The sequence below is a fragment of the Pteropus alecto genome, unplaced genomic scaffold (genome assembly GCF_000325575.1).
Source record: "Pteropus alecto unplaced genomic scaffold, ASM32557v1 scaffold110, whole genome shotgun sequence".
NCBI lineage: Eukaryota > Metazoa > Chordata > Mammalia > Chiroptera > Pteropodidae > Pteropus > Pteropus alecto.
The window spans coordinates 59444-82112 of record NW_006431920.1 but is presented as its reverse complement, the minus strand read 5'-3'; the positions used below and the strand labels follow the sequence as shown (position 1 = coordinate 82112).

General features: G+C 51.3%; 2 protein-coding genes and 1 long non-coding RNA gene across 7 annotated transcripts in view; 2 read left to right on the top strand and 1 right to left on the bottom strand.

The window, feature by feature from the left end:
- Window positions 1–6921, top strand: part of DGKD (diacylglycerol kinase delta) — a 70938-nt gene extending 64017 nt beyond the window's left edge. Inside the window, exons 27-29 of the mRNA XM_006906618.1 lie at window positions 3066–3183; window positions 4176–4306; window positions 5014–6921. Coding sequence (XP_006906680.1) covers window positions 3066–3183; window positions 4176–4306; window positions 5014–5103 — 339 coding nt within the window. The 3' untranslated portion in view covers window positions 5104–6921. The remainder of the gene's footprint in view (window positions 1–3065; window positions 3184–4175; window positions 4307–5013) is intronic.
- A 5101-nt stretch (window positions 6922–12022) lies between these two features.
- Window positions 12023–22669, bottom strand: part of USP40 (ubiquitin specific peptidase 40) — a 69915-nt gene continuing 59268 nt past the window's right edge. For all 5 annotated transcript variants that reach the window (XM_015585407.2, XM_015585405.2, XM_006906617.3 and 2 more), the window contains 5 exons: window positions 21132–21197; window positions 18802–19012; window positions 18580–18675; window positions 15209–15303; window positions 12023–13902 (listed from right to left, as the gene is read on the bottom strand). In XM_015585407.2, coding sequence (XP_015440893.1) covers window positions 13791–13902; window positions 15209–15303; window positions 18580–18675; window positions 18802–19012; window positions 21132–21197 — 580 coding nt within the window. In that variant the 3' untranslated portion in view covers window positions 12023–13790. The remainder of the gene's footprint in view (window positions 13903–15208; window positions 15304–18579; window positions 18676–18801; window positions 19013–21131; window positions 21198–22669) is intronic.
- On the top strand, window positions 15256–18793 carry LOC107195302. The gene is made up of 5 exons (XR_003044680.1): window positions 15256–15334; window positions 16433–16479; window positions 17528–17593; window positions 18219–18362; window positions 18682–18793. It is a non-coding gene; the product is annotated as an uncharacterized LOC107195302 (long non-coding RNA).

Here is a 22669-nt window from a genome sequence, read left to right as displayed (position 1 = left end):
TCTCAGATCGTATTAAAAAAAGAGCCCCGTTTTCTCTTCCATATCCCCAATAAAAACTTATGACACAGAAAGATTAAAAATAAACCATTTCAAGAAAACACAGTAAATTCCAAAGTAACAGTGTTATCATAAAAATAAAATTACATAGTTAATACAATAAATGATAAAAAGTGAATCACTCTGTATTAGTAAAATAATAATATCTATTTTTTGTCTTCTTGCTTTATCAATTACTTTTGTACTCTCTGGCCGTGAATATAGATGTCTCAGTTTATCTTTGTGATTTCGTGTATCTTTGCTTTTTGTATTTTGAGGCTAGGTTATTGGGTGCATATAGGTTTTATCGTTGTGTAAAGACCTTTAGTAGTTCTTTTTATTTTCAAGTTCACTTATTTGGTATATTTTTTTCATGTGTTTACTTTCAAGCTTTATTTGGAATGTCTCTCTTATGAATAGCATATTGCTAAATGCTGGATTTTTATCCAGTTTGGTACTCCGTTTTAATTGGAGAGTTCAGTCTATTTACATTTGTTTACATTTTCAGTGATTAGTGATATATTTAGACATGTTTTTATCATAGAATTGTACTTTGTATTTGTCCCACTTTTTATTTCTTTTAATTTCTCCCTTTCGATTGATGAGTCTGTGCTTCCACACAATTCTGTCCCCTGTAGTAGTTTGAGGATATTTACTTTTTGACTGTTCTTTTAGTAATTACTCCCCAAATTTTAATTTGCATTTACATGCATAAAATGTTTAAAGCAAAAACTTCTTGAAATGAAAGTGTGAAAATAGGAAAATCATTTTTTTGGAAGCAAAAAAGAGGTAGCAAATCTATGAGCTGGTTCTTGGAAAGTAAAATAAATAAGAAAAAAATGAAAATGAAGTGATGAAGGGAATGTAACAATAAGAAAATTTTGTATTCAAAGAAATGTTAATACATTTGAAAATGTTGACGAAACTTGATTTTTTTCAGGAAAAACGGATACTATACAAATTGGAATCTGAGGACATTTTAAAAAGAATAGCCACGTAACAGCTTGAAAAAATATTACCTTCAAAGAAAACATGTCAAGGAATATGTAATTTCCATATATAAGGAACTGTATCAAAGCTAGAAAAAGTTGGACATTGTCCCAGTTCAGTTTTCTGAATTGTGGGAAAACACATAAGCTTTACCGCCTCCGTCAGGTCAGGCGTTTTCACAGTGTCATGAAGCAGATCTCCAGAACGCTCACAGTTCATTTTTTAAAAGTAGAGCATCGATTCCAGAATTTAGTATTATCAGTAGGTTCACACAAATTGTTTCTTTAAATCAAATAGTTGATGAAACAAATTCTTTTTAAAAGGATTTCAGCTGGAAAGTACAGAGGGTTAAAAGGCTATTTCCCATCCCTTGGGGGAACACTGGCTTTAGGTGGGAGGGGAATGGATGGGAACAGCTGGGGGGTAGCGGGGGATCTTCCGGTGACATCCTCCTCCTGCCTACCTGTCCGTGTCCCCGGCCTCGGCAGCTCCAGAGCGGGGAGGGAGCCAGGAGGTCAGCTTCCTGCAGGACAGCTGGTTTCTCTGCAGGGGAAAGAAGAGGGCAGGGAAAGACTGAGAGCCACAGGAGCCGAGTTGTCACTCTTGGACCTCGATAGGGTCCCGATTCAAACAAACCAGCTATGAGGATGAACCTTTACAGCCGTCGGAGATTGCACACAAATGAATTCTCTAGATGTAATGGATTCTTAGTGGCGTCGGTGTGATCACGGTGCTGTGATTATGTTTTTAAAAGAGTCTTCTTTTAGAGTTGCTTACTGAAGAGTTTGTATCTGAAATTTGTTTATTTCATAAGGCAGGGAGACAAAGTAAGATAACACGTTAATCACCCTCATTGCACTAGTCTCCCCATCTTATGATTGGATGAAGATATCCATATTAAAAGTTGGAAGTTTAGTGCTCACGTACGCATTAAAAAAAATAAATCGTGAAATCCGGAATAGGATTCTGTCTAGATTAACAGAGGATTCCGCCTCCCCCGGCAGCCGTCCCCTCCTGCGGGAAGTGCCGAGGAGCGAGGGGACAGGTGGCTGTGATGGTCGCCTGGAGCTCCGGGTCTTTAACAGACCAGCTGTTAGAACCGATAATCGATAATTTTGCCAAATATAAGAAGTTCGTAAAAATCTTTCTTGAGTACTGACAGTGATGGATGAGAAAATGTTGCCAGAGGTCGCTTTCCTGGTGGAAAACTTAAAAAAACGTAAAGTCCGTGATAAGTCCAGGGAGGCGCCGCGAGGGGCACATGGGGACACTGGGGTGGTGCGGCAGCATGTTCCCGCTGGGGAGTGTTTTCTCAGGGCGACCAGACGCCCCGGTCAGATCTGAAAGTGTGTCATAAAGCCGCGGGTCAGTGTGGGGATGTCGGGAGGCAGGACCCTGGGGCAGGAAGAACTCGGCACACCTGAAAAATAAGGAAACTAAGCTTTATTTGTGAACGTGGTGGGGTGCTGCACGGACACGAGCCGTGCACACAGGAAGGGTCACAGACCCGTCAGGACAGTCCAAGTGACGCTGGGGCAGCGTTGACTCTGCCAGGCCGCTGGAGGTGTCTATGGGGAGATGGCCACCCCGGGATGATGTCCCCATGCCGCCCATGTTCCCCTTCCTGAGATTCCTCAGGGACTAAATCCGAGGAAAGCACCAAGTGCAGGAAAAGCTCATTTAGAAAGATGCTGGTCATGCTGGTCCTCAGAGGCGGCTCGTGTGACACCAGGAGCCCTGGCTGAATAACTCGATCGTATTCCGAGAACGGTGCCGATATCTAAATGTTTACAGAGCTTTTTCACGACAGGAGAAATGCACGTTATGAAATGAAAACAATATGAAAATACACACTGATCACTGTGAAACCTGTTTTAAAAGGCATTGAAAATAGATACAAGACTGAAAATTGAGGAAAAACACAAGTAAATCTGGAACAAAGCATGTTTTCCCAAGCCCCGGCCACCTCTCCGACAGGCGAGACTCGGGCCCTGGTGACTTGGGGTCTGATTCTTCCGTTTCTCACTTTCCACCCACAGAACGTGACACTGGATCTTTCCAAACGCAGCCGCAGCGGGAAATTCCGCCTGGTGACCAAGTTCAAGAAGGAGAAAAACAACAAGAACAGAGAAGCTCACGGCAGCCTGGGAGCCCCGGGTACCGCCCCCCTGGCCTCTCCCTGGGTCTTGCGGCTCCTCGCGCGTGGTCCCTGGGCTGTGACCCCGGTTGTGGCCTGCGCCGAGCTGGCCATCTGTAGCTGCAGAGCTGACCCTCGCCCTCCTGCTCTGCGCTGGCTGCTGACCGTTGTCACTCCCGGCCCTGAACTTACTCCCCATGCAGACTCTGGGTGACTGGCCGCAGAGCCACCTACCTGCCCTAGATTGGGGGAGCGAGGTGGGGAGGAGGACAGCAGAGCTGACAAGACAGAGACACGGAGCTCACACTCGGGCCTGCTTCCTCCGAGGGGCTGCTGACTGCAGTGTAATCGGTTCATTGATCAAGGCCCCCTGGAACCTGGGCCACCAGCTACTGTGGGTGGTGAAATCGATAGAAAATGACCCTAAGGCACGTTTTGCCTTTGGGTCATCAAATTGGGGCTTAAAACCTCTGTCCGAAGGGTTGGCCCTGAGCACAGGTGTCCCTAGCACTCGGTGCCGGGCGGCCCTTTGGGGGTGTCGGCTGCCAATCAGGGTAGCTCCTTTTGATTTTTCTTCTTCTGTTTGTCTAGAAATTGGGGTTTTTTCAATGGTGGTGGCTCTGACCACATGAAATGACTGTGTGTCTCCTTTCCTGCCGTGGCCCAAAGTGACATGAACCCTCTGTAAGGTGGAGGGGAGCTGGCTTCAGCGGCACAGTCAGCTCCGTCTGCTCTGCAGTCCTCCGGGGACACAGGGAATGTCCTGAAGGCAGATGGCGGACCCGGCAGGAACAGACAGCAGCCCCGCCGCAGCTCGCTCCCGTGAGCGGGCGGCTCCCCTGCCGCTTTCCGAACAGCTCGGGCAGTGCCTGTGGCTGGGTGGCGGGCGCCTGCTGCTGGCATCTCAGGGTCCTGGCTGCTGGGGCATGTGGGGCGTTTTGGGGTGCTGGCTGCCGCCTGCCTGGCCCTGGGCCCTGGGCCCTGACCGCGCTCGCGTCTCCGTCTCCGACAGCTCATCTTTGGGGCACGGAGGAGGTTGCCGCCTGGCTGGAGCACCTCAGTCTCTGTGAGTATAAGGACATCTTCACACGGCACGACATCCGGGGCTCCGAGCTCCTGCACCTGGAGCGGAGGGACCTCAAGGTACTTCCACAGCACCGCCCGGGGACCCACACCTGGGCTTCCTCGTGGCTCTGGCTCTGTCCCCTCCCCCAACATGGCTATGTCATAACATCAGGTTTCTCCACGGTTCTTAGACCTTTGTGCACGACCCAGGGTGACATGTGATGGTGGCCAGGAGGCCACCCCTTTCCCCGCAGTGATGTCTCCCCTCATCACAGCCAGAAAAGGCTGGGGCACACGTGGGGGCCTCGCTTTTCTCAGCCTGACTGGACAGCGAGCTGTTTGACGCAGACTTGGGGGGGCGCGGCCCTATGCTCAGTCAGACTGACGAGCTCTCTGACGATGGGGGACCGGCCCACTAGGGTTCCGTCTGGTAGCTGCTGGCTGTGTGGCGGCTCCTCTGGTGCAGTCCATGCCCTTAGTGGGCCAGCACCTCCCACCACCTCGGGACCGGAGAGGCGGTGACGTGCCCAGGTCTGGTGGCCTGAGCTCCTGGAGCCTGGCTGTGCCCCGGGCACTGGCTCTTGGGGCACTCGGCCCACTTGGCGGCAGGCCTGCGCCTGGTCTTCGTCTCGTTCAGCGGCGGTCCCCAGGAGGGGCGCGGCGGCGTCTGCGTGCCGTCGTCCGTGTGCCGTTTCCGTCTCGTGTCGCCATTGCCACCGTTTCCACCTCTGTCTGTGTCCAGTGTCGCTCGGCCCGGCGTCAGGGCGGCTGTGTTCTCGTTGCAGGACCTCGGCGTGACCAAGGTGGGTCACATGAAGAGGATCTTGTGTGGCATCAAGGAGCTGAGCCGGAGTCCCCCAGCCGCCGAGGCCTAGCCTCGGCCCTCGCGGCCTGCGTCCTCCGCTCCTCCCGTGACTGAGGCTGGGGAGCGTGTGGCACGGCTCCTGTCCCTTCTCATGGTGCTACTCCCTCTGCTCGCGACAGGAAGCCTCCCAGACGCCGTTCCGGGCCGCGGCGGGGTCTGGAGCACACCAACGCAGCTACCTGGGGACATGCGCCTTTTCCGCCTGGCGTCATGGGGGGACAAACTGTGCTGCCCTCGGCTCTCGCCGACACTGCATTCCGGTGGGAACGGCCTGGCCGGGCTGCGCGGGACTGTCCTGTGGCTGCTGTCCGCGTGCTTCAACAGCACGTCGCGTGGCACCACCTCCCGGGCGCCCGGTCCGCAGCCGCTCCGTGGTTCGCCACAGCAGCCCCGCGAGGCCGCACACAGCTGATGTCCCGTCTGTCAGGAAGGGCTTTCCCAAGGGCCCGCCCTGGCCTGGCTGCGGTGTGGGTGCCTTTCCTTTCCTGTCCACTTTAATTTGATGGAAGAGAAAGGAAAACTTGTTCCTCCTGAATCCGGTCTGCAGGTCACCGTGTCCTTGGGCTGATGAGCCCCCTCCCCATTTGCCTCAGGTCCCTCCTGAGCTGGGGTGCTCTCTGGGCTGGGAGTGCCTGTGTCCACATGAGTTTGATTTTCTGTGGAGGGAAGTGTCCTGAGCACCATCCAGTGGGACAAGCTGTTGCCAGGAGAGTGGCCCTGGTGGCAGTCTGAGGTCACTCCAAAGCCTGTGACCCTGTGGGTGGCCTCATCTCAGACTCCCAGTCCCCATGCCTCTGGAGTTGTCAGCGGCCCGTGCGGCTTGAGCCCGCAGCCCCCGGGCGCTCATAGCTTAATAGCTCTGACTTGCCACGTGCTTTGCAGGCTCCCCGCTGGTCCCCTGATCACCACCAGGCCCCATCTCTGGTCTGGGTGCTCCCACTGGTGGTCCTGGGTGCTGGGCTTGGGCCAAGGCCCTGCCCCAAGGCTCTACGACCCTCCCCGTGCCTGCTATGGCGTGGCAGCGTTGGGGTTTGGGGCGAGAGCCCCACCTGCTCTGTACGTCCCCTGAGCCACCCCATTGGAGGTGACACTGGGCAGTTGTGCATTTTTCCCGCCCTGTGAAGGTGAAGAAAGAATCCAAGCACCAAAAGTCACTCGAAAGTACAGATCATGGGGCATGGGGACCCGTGCCAGCGGTCCCAAAGTTGGGGCTGCCCTGTCAGTTGAAGCGGGAAGCGCCTGGAATCTGGGGTTCCCAGGCTCCTGGGCTGGACGGGCTGGACAGGCTAGACGTAGGGGGAGGCGATGGGGGGTTGCGCAGGCAGCAGCACAGCCCCAAGCCATCACGCCCTCCCCTTGGTGAAAGCTTGGGTTGGAATCAAGCATGGTGTTTAATATGTCGCCAGTGATTAAAGCAACGCTGTTTTTGTTAAAGCCGTTTTCCTGATTCTAGTAAGTTAGAAGTGAGAGGAACAGCCATGAGTGTCGCATGAAACTGTCGGTGAAGGGCCTGCATCTCGTTCGTGGTGGCGTTTCTGTTGCTGCCCTGCCCGCCCTAAGACCCCTGCTGTGTGGAGGTCCCTCGGGCTCCCTGGGGTCTCATGGTCCTGTCGGTGTGGAGGGAGGGAGGGAGGGGGGGTCCCTGAACAGTCTTGGAGTAAAGATTTTGTGTCCTCGGGTGGGGCTTGCCCTCATATTTATGATCTTAATTTATACAGCACCCACCGTGGGAGCAAATGCCTCCTGTATTGCTATGTACATAGTCCACATCCAGGGGTGTAAATAAGTCGTTCTGTGTGTAAGTAAAACAAGCCTGTTTTTGACCCTCCATTGTCAGATTTGTCATTTCTTGTGCTTTGACATAAAATATAGGTTGCCAAAATCCTTCCAAACTGGATTCAGAATAATATTTTCCAGCTGCTCTAAAAATAAGCTGAGTTGATGGTAGGTGAAAAGCGAAACAGAACGCCATTGTTCTTTTAGGGTGTGGGTTCAAGGATCTGTTGAATTAAAAGCTTGGCGAGGAGATGAGGCACTGAGTGGAGCGAGGTTCTCATATTTGATCCCCGCTGGCCTTGCCTGGGATCAAACTTAGGATGGGTCATTGCAGTTATTGAGCTAACCTCCTCAACCTTTTATATGTAACTAAACAGGCAGCTCTTCTGCCTCTGTTGAGCCATGGTGCCTTTATTCCAAGGGAGCTGCCTCTTCAAGTTCAAGGTCACTTTAATTGCGCCACCCCCCGCCCCCCTTCTTGGGGTGAAGGTGGGGCCTGGGATCATGGAATTGGAAATCAGGCCGGCAGGGAGCAAGAGGGCCGCGTGGCTTTCCTGCATGGAGTTTTCCTCCCCAGCAGCTTGTCCCTCCTTGCTTACAGAGCCTGTTTGTCCTGGTGTGCACCTGCCTCCCAATGACCGGCTAGGGCTAGGGTCAAGCCTCACGGTTACGGTATGGCTGCCACCACTCCAGGCATCACGTGTCTAGTATAAGGCGTGTATGAGCAGGTGGTTATATCTTCTATGTCTCTTTTTAAGGTTTTACTTATTTAGAAGCAGACCTCTCCTAACGTCTCATTGTTTAGAATTTGGTCACATACTCATGAGTAAGTCAGTGCAAAAGGAACGTGGGCCATGCCAGCGATGACTGACCGTGATGCTCAGGGGCTTAGCACATTTACCATATTTGATACCAGGCACTGGCCTAAGTATTTCACACACGTCACCTCATCTGTTCCTCCTGGCAGTCCTGCCAGGTGGGTGTCTGCGTTTTCACGGATGAGGAAAGGTTCACAACTTGTCCCATGTCCTGCAGCCGGCATGTGGCAGAGATTGGAATCATGGCGTAGTTAGGCACCAGATCATACGTTGACTGCTGTGACCCTGACCTGACACCAAGCCCAGCCCACGTGACGAGTGGGGAAATAGGGCCTGTCATAGGCATCCTGGCCCAGAAGGCTAGGCTCCTGTTTGCCGGAAAGCTGCTGGGCGACTGAGCAGGAGCAGGTCTGGGGAGGGTGGTGTGGGGATAGCCAGCCGCCAGCCACCACTCCCACACCACCATGGTCCACCAGGCGCGGGGCTTGGCTCCATCGTGTCCGCGGGCAGGAGGCTGCTGCAGGGCGCGTCTGCGGCGGGGCAAGGCCAGATGCCAGCCAACGGGAGAGGGAGGTTCAAGTGCAGTGCAACTGGGCTTGACAGTACGATTTCCTGTTAGGGGTTCGTCGGCTATGAAAAGCAGCGCTCTATCCAGTGAACTTGCTCTGATCCGGTAATGTGAATTGTCAGTTGGGGCAGACTACACTGCTTTAAACGTAAACCCCAAATGGCAGAGTCGAGGGTGGGTGTCTGTCCAGGCACTCACGGATCTGCCTGTGTGGCCACTGTCCTCGGGTCACCCTGCGCCAGGCGCTCATGGATCTGCCCTGTGGCCACAGTCCTCAGGTCACCCCTCCTTGCTGGGGTCGGGAGTATGGGGGGTGTGCAGGAGGGTTCCTGTGCCCGTCTGGGGGTAGCAGTGCTGGAAATGAAAACTCACCCAAGGGACCTGGCCGTGCCCGGCTGCAAAGGCAGCTGGGAAGCGCCATCGGGTTCTGCAGCGAAGACAGTCATGGGTTGTGCTCGTCAGCCAGCTGGCCCTGCCGTCCTCCCCTCGGGGTTTAAAGTCTCTTCGAAGAAAACAAGTCCCCCAGGTAACGGATGGTCTCCAGGTGTCTGGAAGGAGAGACTCCTGTGTCTCTGAGGAGAGGAAGAGGTGGGAGTCCTTGAACCTCCAGTTGTCCCTTGGCACCGTGTGGTCGGCAGTGCCCGCCTGCCAACACGGCCTTTGCCCGCCGGCTGGGATGCTGACCTACACCTGGGGACTGACGTCTGACCCAGGGACTTCTGCGGCCGCAGGCAGTGCTCCTGCTGGGGCTCCTGCCTTGGACCTGGTGGCTTCGAACCCCTGGACCCTGCCTCTGCCACAGGCACTGAGGTCACTCCATTTGCTCCCCGCTCAGTGTCTACACTGCATGAAGACTGACGGTGGCTAGGGGAGATTAACCTGGGGGCATGGGCTGGAGAGGGGAAACTGACACATCTGACCGCTCATTCTCCTCCCCTTTTCCCACAGTCTTCCGTGACGTGGAGGACTTAGTTTGTGTCCTTTGTTCCTTCCGACCCCGGCTCAGTGTCCCCTCCACTCTGGGAGAGCCCTGGGCGTGGAGTCGGCCCCAGGTGCTTGTGGGTATGCTTGCAGAACTTGAGATTCTTTTCTGAATATCCAGGCTTACATGACTTCACTTGTTGCTGAACCTATTTAAAATTTTGATAATTTCTTCATGGTAGATTTTTCTGCATTAATTTTGATTTCTAAAAATATCGTACTGAAAATGGCCTACCTAGCTTGCTTACTGAGGTTTTTGGGTGCCTTTAAAGTTTGCACCCAAGGCCTCACCTTACCTCAGTCCTGGCCCCGTGTTGTGTAATCTAATTTTGAATGTGAAGCCCAGACTCTTGGTACTTGTGGCAGCCATGGCTTGATGTCTGTCCTGCATCAGCTGGTGGGAGCAGGGTGCCGAATACGCCCCCGCAGTAACGGCACCTCCAGGGTTGTGACTTAGTTTTGGTCAGAGACAGACTATTAACTGAGATTTCTTGAAAGCTTCCTTAAAAACATGGGAACGTTCCTGTCTTTCCTCCTGTGGTCAGATGTGTCACTTTCCCCTCCTGGAGGGTGGACACGATGGCTGGAAGGCTGGCTGTGGGATGGCCTTGACAATGGGAACGGGTATCGGTGGTGGAGAGATGCCATTCCTTGTCGCGTCCCTGGCCTGCAGGGAGTCCGGACTGTCCCGCAGCGTGCTTTTACCCAGGCGAGGACTGTACCTGTCTAGTTTTGTCTTGGACTTGAACCTAAGCCCCTGAGGTGTCCTGTAACTACTCATCATTCCTGGCAGTGGAATCAGACATCGACTTCATGTTTGGAAAAGCAAAAGCACTGGAGAGACACGAGTTGTACCTGTTGTGCAGGGGTGAAGCCACAGAATGGGGCAGGGGCCACTACAGGAGATGAGCGAACTGGTGCACAGCGAGCTTCAGGGCAGATGGGGGCACATCGCCGAGGGCCATCCTGAGGCCTGGCCTGAGCGTGCCAGCCCAGCCCGGCGTCGGCCATAGGCCACGCTGTGTCGGGCCACAGCTGGGGCCCTGCTTTCAGTTTTGATTGCAGAAGCACAAACAGGCTGCAAACGTGGAAGATGACCGGCTGGCTGGAGACTTATTGGCTCCTCACTCACGCTGCTGGCCAGCAGATGCACTGGAAGCCTCCTCAGCTTTGAAGGAATCTGTGTTCCCCGCCAGCCCCCAAGCTGACAAACAGAAGCCAGCGGTCACTCGGCCCCACAGCTCGTCTGTCCCCAGGCCTCCAGATGTGCGGCCTCAGGATGCGCCCAGTCGCTTCTTCCACAGAGAGGGGTCCTTCCAACGCCACGTCAGCTGCACCCACTGGACGACGGGCACGCGAGGTCTTCCAGACAGGGTTGGGGTGGCCAGCACAGCTGGGCAGGGGCTCACCTCACCTCCCAGGCAGGTGGGTAGCTGGCACGATCCGTCCATTCGTCGGGGCTTGTGACCACTGCGCCTGCTGCCTCTTGTGTCTTCCAGAGGTTTCAGTGTGGTCGTCCCCCGCCCTGTATGCTACTTCCGCACTGGGTTTTTATTTGTCCTTTAGCCATAGGTTGAACCATGAGGCATCACGTCCACAGTGCACAGCCCGGAGGAACCTGCCTCCCGAGACCTGGACCGGGGCGGGGGGCGGATGGAATGGAGCCGCCTGCCTTCGGAGGAACCAGTGTGGTTGGGAAAGGGCAGCGAGGCGAAATACCGCTAACAGTAAGGCAGAATGCTGTCACTTTTGACATCTGTGTGGAAGGAGCACAGTGGTTACTGGGCGGATGGCCGGCCTTGTCCCCTCCCCTGCGCACAGCACTGGGAGCCTCAGGCAACTCCTTCCCCTCCCCTGTCATCTGAATGGAGCCAGCGGCAGGGTGTGGGCAAGTCACCCACTTGGAAGCAATGGGCATCGGGCCCAGGGGCCCTCCAAACAGGCACCGAGTGACAAGATGTATGCCTGCAGCTGATGGTGGCCCATCGCCACCCGGAAAAGCCCCTGGGCGATGGAACCAATGCTGAGAGAAAGGCTAGGGGCCTGGAACGTCTGTCAGGCAGGTTGCAGGAGCCAGGAGAGGAGGCCCTGCTGTGTTGCAGGCAGCCCGCAGGTCAAGATGGGGGGCCACCTAACACACTGAAGCTGGCACCACGCTCACTCCCCGGGGCAGGGGCAGAGGGAACTGGAGCAACTGGAGGGAGCTAGACACGGTGCCTCCTCCTGACTTGTGTGTCAACATCGTCGCTTCACGGTCCTCTGGAGGGCAGTGAGTCCCGAGAACGCGCGCTCTGAGTTTGTTGAGTTTGTTCCGCAGCTGGTGACCCGCGCAACATCGTCGCTTCACGGTCCTCTGGAGGGCAGTGAATCCCGAGAACACGCGCTGTTTGTTGAGTTTGTTCCGCAGCTGGTGACCCGCGTGTTATGGCTGTGCTTTGGCTGGGCCATAACTGAGGACGGGAGGAGAGACGAGCCCTTCGGTCCCCGTCCAGGGAGGGCGAAGGGCCCCAACGCTGGTCCCTCAGTGAGTCTGTTCCACAGGGAAGCCCACCTCTGTGCAGCCATGATTCTACATCCTCAGGGAATCCTTGCGTGCCTGCCACCTCTGCCAGAAAAACGTCACAGAGGAATAAGTATGTTTTCTGCAATGCAACCCCCATTGCCAGTTCTTCCCTAGAAGGAAAGGAACCAGACCATGTCCAGTCTCGTCCAATACGATCTTTCCCGAACTTTTACTTAAAAAGTAAAGATGCTTCTGTTATTTCTAAAGTGGTTCTGATACAGTCTTTCTAAATATAAACCATGTTTATTTAGCGTCTGAAGTATGCTGGGGGGTGGGGGAGGCCAAGGACTGGAAGCAGTCAGCAGGGAGTGGGAGCAAGGCTTCCCTGAAAGAACGGTTGGTCGGTTCACAAACTCCCTGTAGCCCCACTCCATCCCCGAATGGAGGGAAGAGAGGGAGCGGGAGTGAGCAGAGCAAACCAGCGGAGACCCCCCAGGGGCCTGGCGCTGCCCACGCACACAACAGGGCTGGTCCACTGTGCTCAGCTTGATACTTCACATGCAGTGAGGCCTCTGGCTTCTCAAAGGCAAAGCTTTTCAGTCATTACGTTAATATTTTATTACCTCGACGTGAAAGGAAGGGGCATAGCAAGGACACATGTCAGCTGAAGTGAAAGGAACAGAAGAGCCGCTGGGGCTTGCGGATTTGGTTCCCTCGGGGCCCGTGGGACCCTGTGAAGGCCGAGACGGTTAGTGTCTGGGTTAGCGTCTGAGAACCTGGAAGCGGCTCGCTGGTCCAAGGCCAACTTCTTACCACGCAACTGCTTCCATACAAATTAAGAGATGCTCTGAGACCCGACAGTCTGAAACAGATGGGGCCACGGTTTCTAACGCTGGTCCTGACAGGGCCGAAGGAGGACAGAGGGGAGAGGGAGTAGCAGGGCCACTGTCGCCCCCCAGAGGCAGCCTGGGGGCAATGCGGCCTTGACCTTGCCCACATTTCTAATTCTTCTCCATCTCTTCACATTTAAGTTCTACTTTAATAGCTGGTGATAAAAGGCTGAGAAAGCTGCGTGTGGTCTGTCTCAGCGAGGGGTGAGGGGTGGCGGTGACAAAGGTAGGGACTTACAGTGTCTTCTCAGGACTCCTGCTTTCCACCGAGTTACAGTTTGAGAAAGGGAATTGTCCCAGGGTCCCAAGTCAGTGACATGCTATGTTTGTCATAAATACCAATTAAATCTTTAAATCTGGTAGCTGGCCATGCTGAATTAAGAGGAAAAAAACTTTAGCTCACATTTCCTTTTCCTGTTTTAATCAAGGCCACTCAGGACCTGCTCCGGGCCTGTCGGCTGGGACGCCCACAGCCGTGAGAATGCCTGACCTCACACGAGCAGGCGAGACAACACCTCGGGCTTCCCTCTCCTCAGAGGGTGTTCTGTCTGTCTCTTCATTCTAGTGACAACTCATGCTTTAGTCAATTTTAACTCAAACCAAAGGGAGAACATGTGCTCTGTGGGGACCAGAAAGCAAGCTAACCGTTGTCACCACCTGGGCCTGGCCAGCCTAGCGGTGAGCTGAGCTGTCAGACCCTGGTTAGTGCAGACTCCAAACAAGTCACCTGAGCAAGGCAGAGGAGAGTGTGCGTTCTCAACGGCAGACTCGGCAGAGGTTGGCATGTGCTGTTCTATCCGTGTCGGCAGGTAATGCAAAACCAGTGACCGTCCTTATAAAAATGGCAGTTGGCGTCAAGTGTGGTGCGAGGCAGCGTCTGAGCGGCACCTGTGAGATGTGGCCAGGTCTGTGCCAGCCCCCTCGGGGGCCCGCTGTGTGGCCCAGTGGTGAAGTGCACTTGCCTGCCGAGATGAAGCTGCTGTTGGCTCGTGAGGAAGCCGAGGACCGGAGGGCGTGCCTGCTCGAGGGAGCGGTGAGTTTGTGGCGGGAACACCAAGGCCTCGCGCTCGCTGCCGACCGTGCCGAGCCAGCAGCTGCTTCGGTACCGGTACCAGCACCAGCCGGGTGCGGTGCCTGCAGGTACACTGGTGGCTGCCAGAGCTATCTGAAACTGCCGACGTGGATGGAGAGAGAAGCTTCTGGTCTCTGGGGCCGGCCAGGTGTCTCTGCACTGGAGAGAATGCTGCTGCTCTGCACCCGAAGGGCTTCTTGGCTGCGGGAGACACAGAGGCTGTCACCGGCACAGTCACCGGCACAGTCACCGGCACAGTCACCGGCACAGTTGGCTCTACCAGGTCAGGGGATTTGGAGTGACTATAAAATTCATTCCAGTGTTTAGGGGTCAAGTCAGAACAGGCCACAGAGATGACAGATATGTCCAGACTGCCCGTCAGAGGACCTCGGTGTACCCCCACCAAGGTCGCGTGCGGGACCGCGGTCAGGCTTGGGGTCTTTTCTGATCCGGGAGGTGACAGTGTCTCCCAGTAAAGTCATCTTTCTTTCTTCACCTTCTGAATCCAAGTACACAGTTCCCAGAAGCACAAATCTTACATGTCCAACTCCAGGAATCACCACAAACGCACACGCCTGGAGCCACCACTTCCACCTCGGCCCTTCCTCATACTGTCTACTCCAGCCCTGCTAGATGCCCCTGGCCACTGTCACACAACGCCTGACACACGGGGACCCAAACTACGGAAGGGCAGGAGGAGATGAAGACGAGGTGAGCAGGGGCTGGATGAGGCAGGCAGGCAGGCGACTTGAAAGGCTACTGCAGCGACTCGCCCAAGAAAAGGAAGCCCAACCTGCCAGGCGCAGTCGGGACAGGAAAGGACACTGACCACTGATGACAGAGCAAGACTTCGGGAGAGAGAGGTGGGGAGCAGACAAGGACCATGGCGCCCTGGTGGCCTGCGTGGGGGGGATGGCACGTGCAGTGTGAAGTGTCAGGGTTGGAGGGATGTCCAGTGGGGCCTGGAGGCAGGCGACTGTGTACGGAAGAGGAAGGCGGTCCCAAGGCGAGGGACAGTGACAGGGGAGTGTGCAGAGTGAGGAGGGAGCAGGGCGCCAGGCTGGAGAGGGAGGGAGCCGGGGAGGTGAGAGGCCTGCATGGGGAGCTTCCGCCAGCGGGCAGTGGCCAGTGGCAGCTGAGGGACCAGCACCCAGGCTAGTTCTTGGAGGGAACAAGGGAGGAAGTGGCTGGAGTGGCACGTGGACTGCAAGTGCTTCTATCTTCAGATGACTGAGACCTGAGTGTGCTGGTATCTGAAGGGAAAGACCCAGAAGTGTGTGTGTGTGTGTGTGTGTGTGTGTATGTGTCGGGGGCAGTGCTGAGACCCAGCAGGGGCGGGCTTCCTGGTGGAGGCGCTGTGCAGGACAGCAGGCCGGGCCTCCTCACCAGCGCCTGTGGCTGTGTGCTGCCGTTCCAAGCCCTCCTCCTCTGGAGCTGTTGAGGGAGAGGGAGAGCGAGCGCGAGCAGTCAGGTTTCGGGGCCCCGTCACACAAGGACCCTGCGTTACCTTTTCTTTTTCCCCAGGGCGAGCTGCTTCTGCTTTTCTTTCCCAACGTCGTCTCTGACTGTACTGAAATCTTCGTCATCGTCCACCAGCAGATTCTACGTTTCAAAAGAATGAACATATTTTCAGGTATCTTTTCAATCTACGAGAGTAATTTATGTAAATTTACATAGAGATTCAGGTAATTTAGGTAAAAATTTACCTGAACTGACATAAGGCAATATCCACACTTAAACTAGGTTAACAACCGATAGCAAACGTTCTAGTGCTTGATGACAAACTGTGCGAGTGTCAGGCAGGGCTTGAGAGGGCTCGGCTCAGCCACCTGACCTTTGCCTGCAAATGCCCCGTGGGGCGTGGGCCCAGCAGAGGGGCGTCAGAGCGCGGGGAGAGCGGGCCAGTGGGGGGACCCTGTTGAGCTAGAAGCACGGTTTGCTTTACACATGGTCAGCGTCCCTGTGCCCCTCTGCGGGAAGGCGTGTGCCTTGTCCTTTAACTCCTTGGAATCTCCAGGAAGCTTCTGGCATATTCTCAACAAAGATGCTCGATTTGTCCTTCTAAGGGGACAAGGCCTGCCTCCCAGCGCTCAGTCAGTTTGATAAATGAGTGTCATTTACCATAAACACTGGCTGCTCCCCACGGCCGCCCACAGCCACGTCTCAGTGAGTGTCAGCTTGTCAAAATATTAACCCTGAAAAAACACAACTCAAGGAAATTGTGTGTCGGAAAATTCTGAGGCTTGTCAGGGTGTGGGAAGGGTGCCCTGGAGCCGGCCTCATCCCCCAGTGACTATGGTGCCCGCGCTGAGCCCGCACCCGCAGGGACTGAAAAGTGCAGGACGGTCATGCTGCTTCTCCCCTCTCGGGCGAGGAAAATGTCACAAAAAATATTATGATCTCTAGCCCAACAAACGGTGCAAGGTAAACGTTATAATTTTGATTCCAGTAAGTTGGACGTGTGTTTTTAAAAAACTGTGAAACATTACAAAATAAGAGAAACTACAGAGAGAATGGGGCAGACCCCACGTCCCCGGGGGAGCGGAAGCGAGGGCACAGGCCGTGTGGCGCTGTGGTCAGAGCTGCCCAGGCGCGGTCCCACAGTCCCCTCGGGGCGGCCCTGTGCCGCATCTTGTCATGAGGGAAACGGAGTTAAGCGTGTGCACGGGTGGTACTTGGCGCATGACGGAGTGTCAGGGACAGCGGCTAACGTTTCTCCATTTTTCTACAGCGTTTTTCAAGCAGAAGACAGCTGCTGACATCCCTCCCCCACGAGAGGTGAGCACTGAGTCTGGTGCTCCTGCTCCTGTCCCCACTTGTACCCCATCCCAGTGCGGCGATCCTCGGCACTTTCCATAAATGACCGGTCTGTGACCTGGCTTCCTGTTCAACACACGATACCTGTATGTCCGTGGCTCTGGTGTAGTCACTTCAGCTGCTGTGTTCTACATCTGTATTTTCCCCCCATTTTCTCTCTCCCCGTTCTGAGGGTCGTTTAAGTTCTTTCCAGTTACAAACGACACGCTCCAGTGCACCTTCTGTGCGTCTCACACCCGCGCTGGCTGGTCTACGGTAATGACGTAGGGGTGGAGTTTGCTGGGCATCACTCTGGCCTCTCTCACTAAATAACTGCCCAGCCGTCTCTGGCAGCTGGGCCAGTGTGACTCCTGCTGGCAGCGCCCGGGTTCTGTGGGTCTGGCTGCGGGTGGAGCGCTCTGCTCTGACCCGCAGCTGCCCGGTACTAGGAAGCCATCTTTTCAACTGCTTGTTGGCCCCTTGGTTTTTCCTTAGAACTGCCGGTGTTAATCTCTGCCCTTTCCCCCCTGTTGGTGGGTTATCTTTTTATAACTGACTTGTAGAAGTACTTTACATATTCTGGATAATAATTCTTGTTAATTACGTTGCTGCATATAACTTTTCCTGGTTGAGGCATGGCTTTTCACTTTTTATGGCTTCCTCTGATGAACAAAAGTTTTCCCTTTTAATGTACTCAAATTTATCAATCGTATTCTTTTATGTTTGTGCATTGTTTCCTATTTTAAGAAACCCTTCTTAACCTAAGTCAAAGATTTTCGTATCTTCTAAAGGTTGAAAACCACTGCTTTTCACATGTAACTCTTTGTATTGATTGTGGTATGCGGTTGAGCAGAGGTGCACACAGAGTTTATGAAACTTACATAAATTTGAGGATTCTCTTTATGAAAATTATGACTGCATTTTCCCTATATGGATAACCAATTCTCCCAGACCCATTTATCGAATGATCTAATGTTAATGCTGACTGAAATACCTGTCAAATTTCCTCATCTGTGTGACTCTGTCGCAGGGCTCTGTGTCCCAGTCCCAGTGGTCTACCCTGGCCCTGAAGCCCTACAGTCAGCCTTAACACTTGGTAAGACCAGGCCCCTGACCTTGCTCGTCTTTGAGACTATCTTAGCTCTCTGGCCCTTTTCTTTTCGGCGTGCACTCTCTGTAATCTGCTGGTCTTCTCCGGGATGACACTGAACTCCGCGGTGGGAAAACTGACACTGACTGTGGTGAGGCCCCAATACACGGGATGGCTGTGTGCCCGCTGGAGCCTTAATGCCTCTCCGCATTTTGCGATGGTCTCCAGCAAGGTCTCAGAACGCTTTCTGGCGGGTGTGCTCGTTACCGTGTAGTTTTATGTATACCGGTCTCGTAGTCTTTTGAACTCTCTTAATACACCTAACGTTTACCCGTGCAGTATCCTGAATCTCCTCTGTAGAGAAATGCACGTAAGAACAGTCTTATATTTTTTTTACCTCTCTTTCAATTTTTAACTTTTCTTTGGAGGGGGGAAGAAGTTCATATTACACTGGTCACATTATTGACTACCAAGTTATTATTAAAGGAATACTTATTCCTTAACACAAAAATATTAAATCAAGGACTGAATTATCAGTAAATTAATAATTAATTCTTAAATTAAGGATTAAAATCATGAACCCTGAACATAAAAAATATTACTCCATGACAACAAAGTTGGTTTGTTCAAGGATGGATCAGTGTCGAGAATGTATTGATGCAATCATGCTACACTACCGGATGAAAGGAGAAAAAGCGTGTGCTAAGAGGAATGGGAGGGAACGTCTCAACCTAACACGGGAGCCTACGCAAGACCCGCAGCAACACGCTTAGTGGTAAGACTTCAAAAAGCATTATCATTCAAGTCAGACCCAAAATGAAGGTTTGGTATTGAAGTTCTGTTGGCCTCATAAGATGAGCTGTCTGGCTTTCCTTGAAACAACTTACGTAAAACGGGGTTATCTGTGCCATGAAGATTTGACAACACTTCTCTACCAAACACCATGATCTTGGTGTTTGTCTAAGTGGTAAATTTGCTGTTCAACAACTTACCTTAACACCAATCGTATCTCCATCTTTCAAGTAATAAGGTGCCCCCTGCAAACTTTCTTGCTTTTTCTTCTTTTTCCTCTTGGTGATTTGCTGGTTCTATAGGAAAATCAAGCATCTTGAGTAAAGAACTCAACCTCAAATTCACAATGAAGCCCTATCTGACACATTGCCGCACCCTGTGCCAGGAAGGCCCAGTGTCTCGAGAAAGCCCCGCAGCCTCACCCAGCTAGACACGGGGAGCCACTCGAACTTCTCAGGAAAGTACTTGGCAACTTCGATCTTCTCCACGGGAAGGGAATAGAAATCAGCCACCCGCTGCCTCAGGGTGCCGGCAGTGCCGCCTCGGGCAGTGTCCCACACCAGGTCCTGGGGCAGGCCGTAGGCCCTCACGCCGGGGAGGCGCATCTGCGTCCGCAGCAGCACTTCCTGTGGGCTGCACCAGAACACAGTCAAGGTCAGATTCCAAACACAGTGAGAAATGCGCGGTAACTACAGGGTGCGATGGGCGAAGCTTCCCTCCTTTTCATTGTACAAGCAGAGATTTCCCTTCAATGCTCTTTATTTTGATTCCTTTCAATCCTGACCCGAATGGAGGTGAAGCTTCTATTGTGAGCCCAGAGCAGAGTCCTCAGGGAGGCAGTGGGCACTGCTGAGGGTGGAGGAGGCTCCCTCCGTGGAAGGGGACCGGGGCAGGGCCAAAGAGACAAGAGGGTCAACCTGACCAGGTTCCCAGCCACTGTGACTTCCTGGGAAATGCTGATTTCAGAGTAGAAGCTGGCGGGGAAAAAAAGGTATTTTAGGTGCTAAAAATGTGAATTGCTGTGGGGTAGCCAGGGAGAAGAAGCCAGGGGCTTCAGGTTGGCAAGAGAGATGGGTGGAGAGGTGGATAACAGAAGGGCGGCGATTAGAACTCTTGGAGGAAGAGAATGATTCGGAAAAGTGGGAGAAATAGATGTATGGAGATTGTCATAGGACACCAAGTAAAAACTACAGGTAAGAACCGAAAGGTAGAGGGGGGAGAAACGAAAACTGTTTTGTTTGTGTTTTTAGGATGAGATGACGAGTGATTTTAATGATGTGTTTCTGTCATGTTGGTCTATTTTCCAAAAGAAAGGGTGATGCAGTCGGAGAAAAGGAGTAACGGGAGGAAACGGAACTCGGAGAATGCAGGCGAGTGAATGCGGAGAAGGGAGTGCAAGGGGGAGACCGTGGTCTGGAAGGGCGTTTTGAGAGACGGAAGCTCTCCTTGGGGTGTTATGTTGTTGAACCAGGGAGTAGAGGTCCTGGCGCTGAGCCCAGTGGGGTCACTGTGATGCTGGAGGTGACGGGCTGGGGTGAAGAGGGTGAGGAGGAACCAGAGGCCTCGCTGAGGAGGGCAGTCAAGGACAGGCGAGCGATGGGGACGGGGGTCTAAGTAAGTGCACAGCATGGTCTTCAAAAGGTTAAAACAAACATGGCAAAGGGTCAATGTCACTGTTACAGAAAGAGCTCACACAGATTAGACCCCATTAAAAAGCAGGCAAAATATATGAAATAGTTCACACACTCACAAAATACAATTGGCTTATAAGCCTTTGGAAAAAAATGCCCAATCTTAGTCGCAACCAAAGCACTGAAGCAAATGAGACAAGATAACCGTTTTTCATTTATCAATTTAAAGAACACTTAATGACAACATTCAATGTTGGTCTGAGGGTGAAGTAAATATGCAGAAACACTGTGGGAACGTAAATTGGTATAATTTACCTGGAAAGGAATTTAACTATTTTAAAAGGTGTAAAGTGTCCATATCATTTGATCCAGAAATTCCCCTCCAGGAAACTACTCCTGGTAATACCATTTGTGTTAAGAGTGAATTTTTACAAACAATGACTCTAAATGAAGGTTAGACATGGTAGAGAGAGAGTTATGAGAATTATTATATAGCAAGAAAGATATTCATATCCTACCAGGTAGAAGGAATCTTAAGAATTTTAATATTTAGTGATACTAACAAAAACGTCTTATAATTTTTCTATAGTGAAAAATAATAAGGAAGAATTTGACTGTAGATAACTTTGGGGTGCTTCCTTATTCAATAAATAATTGACTATGACAAAGGCATTGATCGAGATATTGGGGACACAGCTGTGACCAAAAAATAAAGTACTTGCTCTCATGAAGCTTACATCCTAGTAGTGGGAGACAGATAATTTAAAAAGTGTGTAATATGTCGGCTTATCGTAGGATAAAAAAAAGCAGAATAAGGGGGCAGAGTGATAGGTGCTACTGCCCAAATGCCCTGATAAGACTCTCTTGCTTACACTTCAAGGTCATCATGGGTTCATTATGCATTTGGGGCTTACCGAAAAAGCCATTCTCGTTTTCAAGGAAAAATGAGTTCCCAGTTGTAGACCCCAGGCATACGGATACATTTCTAAAACACAATCTGTTTTAAATTGCCAGACTACTTAGCAGCAGTGAAAAAAAAATTTAAGTTGTTAGATTTTAAAGAAACCACCCACTATGATAAGATGTGTGTATAATTTTGTATGTGTTGTAGGATGTCTTACCCTAAGTTTTCTCCTTTTTGAAGGGGCTCTAAGCAGATCTCAGTTCTTCTTCCCAGTTTATATTCCCTGATAATAAATGAAATAAAATAATATTGAGTGACACTTTAATTTTTTAAAACATTTTTGCCAATTTTAAGCTCTCTTTTTAAGCAAAATATTATACCATATATGAACATTCAAAATTTAAGACACTATGAATTATACCCCAACAAATTGGACAACTTAGAAGAAATGGACAAATTAATATGAACAGACCGACTAAATCAGAAATCAAAAACCTAAAAAAACAGTCTAAGACCAGATGGTTTGCATTGATGAATTCTACTAAACATTTAAAAATTAACTAATACCAGTCCTTCTCAAATTCTTCTGAAAAACAGAAGAGGCAGGAACACCTCCAAACTTATTTTATGCGGCCAGCATTACCATGCTATCAATACCAGATAAGGACACTGCAAGAAAGAAAATTATAGGCCAATATCCCTGATGAACACAGATGCAAAAACCCCCAATAAAATATTAGCAAACTGAATTCAACAATACATTAAAAAGATCATACACCATAATCAAGTGGGATTTATGCCAGGGATGCCAGGATGGTTCAATATCTGCAAATCAATTAGTGTGACACACCACATTAACAGAATGAAGGATAAAAATCATATCACCTCAATAGCTACAGAAAAAGCACTTGACAAAATTCAGTATCTTTTTATGTTAAAAACTCAACAAATGGTATGGAGGGAATGTGCCTCAGTGTGATAAAGGTCGTCTATTACAAGCCCACAGCTAGTATCACAATCAAGGGTGAAAAACTGAAAACTTTTCCTCTAAGATCAAGAACAAGACAGGGATGCCCACTCTTGCCTCTCTTATTCAAGAGTACTGGGAGTCCCAGTCAGAGCACTTAGGCAAGAGAAAGAAATAAAAGGCACATAAATCAGAAAAGAAGAAGTAAAATTGTTTCTATTTGCAAGTGACATGATGTTTTATTTAGAAAACCTTAAAGATGCAACCAAAAAACTATTAAAATTAATAAATAAATTCAGTAAAGTGGCAAGATACAAAATCAATATATAAAAACCAGCTGCATTTTATACATTAACAACAAACTCAGAAAAACAAAGAAAACAATAATGGCATGAAAAAGAATAAAATACTTAGGAAAATATTTAACCAAGGAGGTAAAAGATCTGTACACTGAAAACTGTAGAATATTGATGAAAGAAACTGACGAGGACACAAGTGAGTGGAACGATGCTCTGTGTTCATGGATTAGAAGAATACTGTTAAAATGTTCATACTACCCAAAGCGATCTACACATTCAACGCAATCCCCATTTCAATGGCATTTTTCACAGAAATAGAAAAACCAATCCTAAAATTTGTATGGAACCACAGAAAGGCCCTGAATAGCCAAAGCAATCTTAAGAAACAATGAAGCTGGAGGCATCGTGCTCCCTGACTTCAAACTAGACTATGAAGCTACAGTAATCAAAATAGTATGGTATTGACATAAAAACAGACACATAGATCAA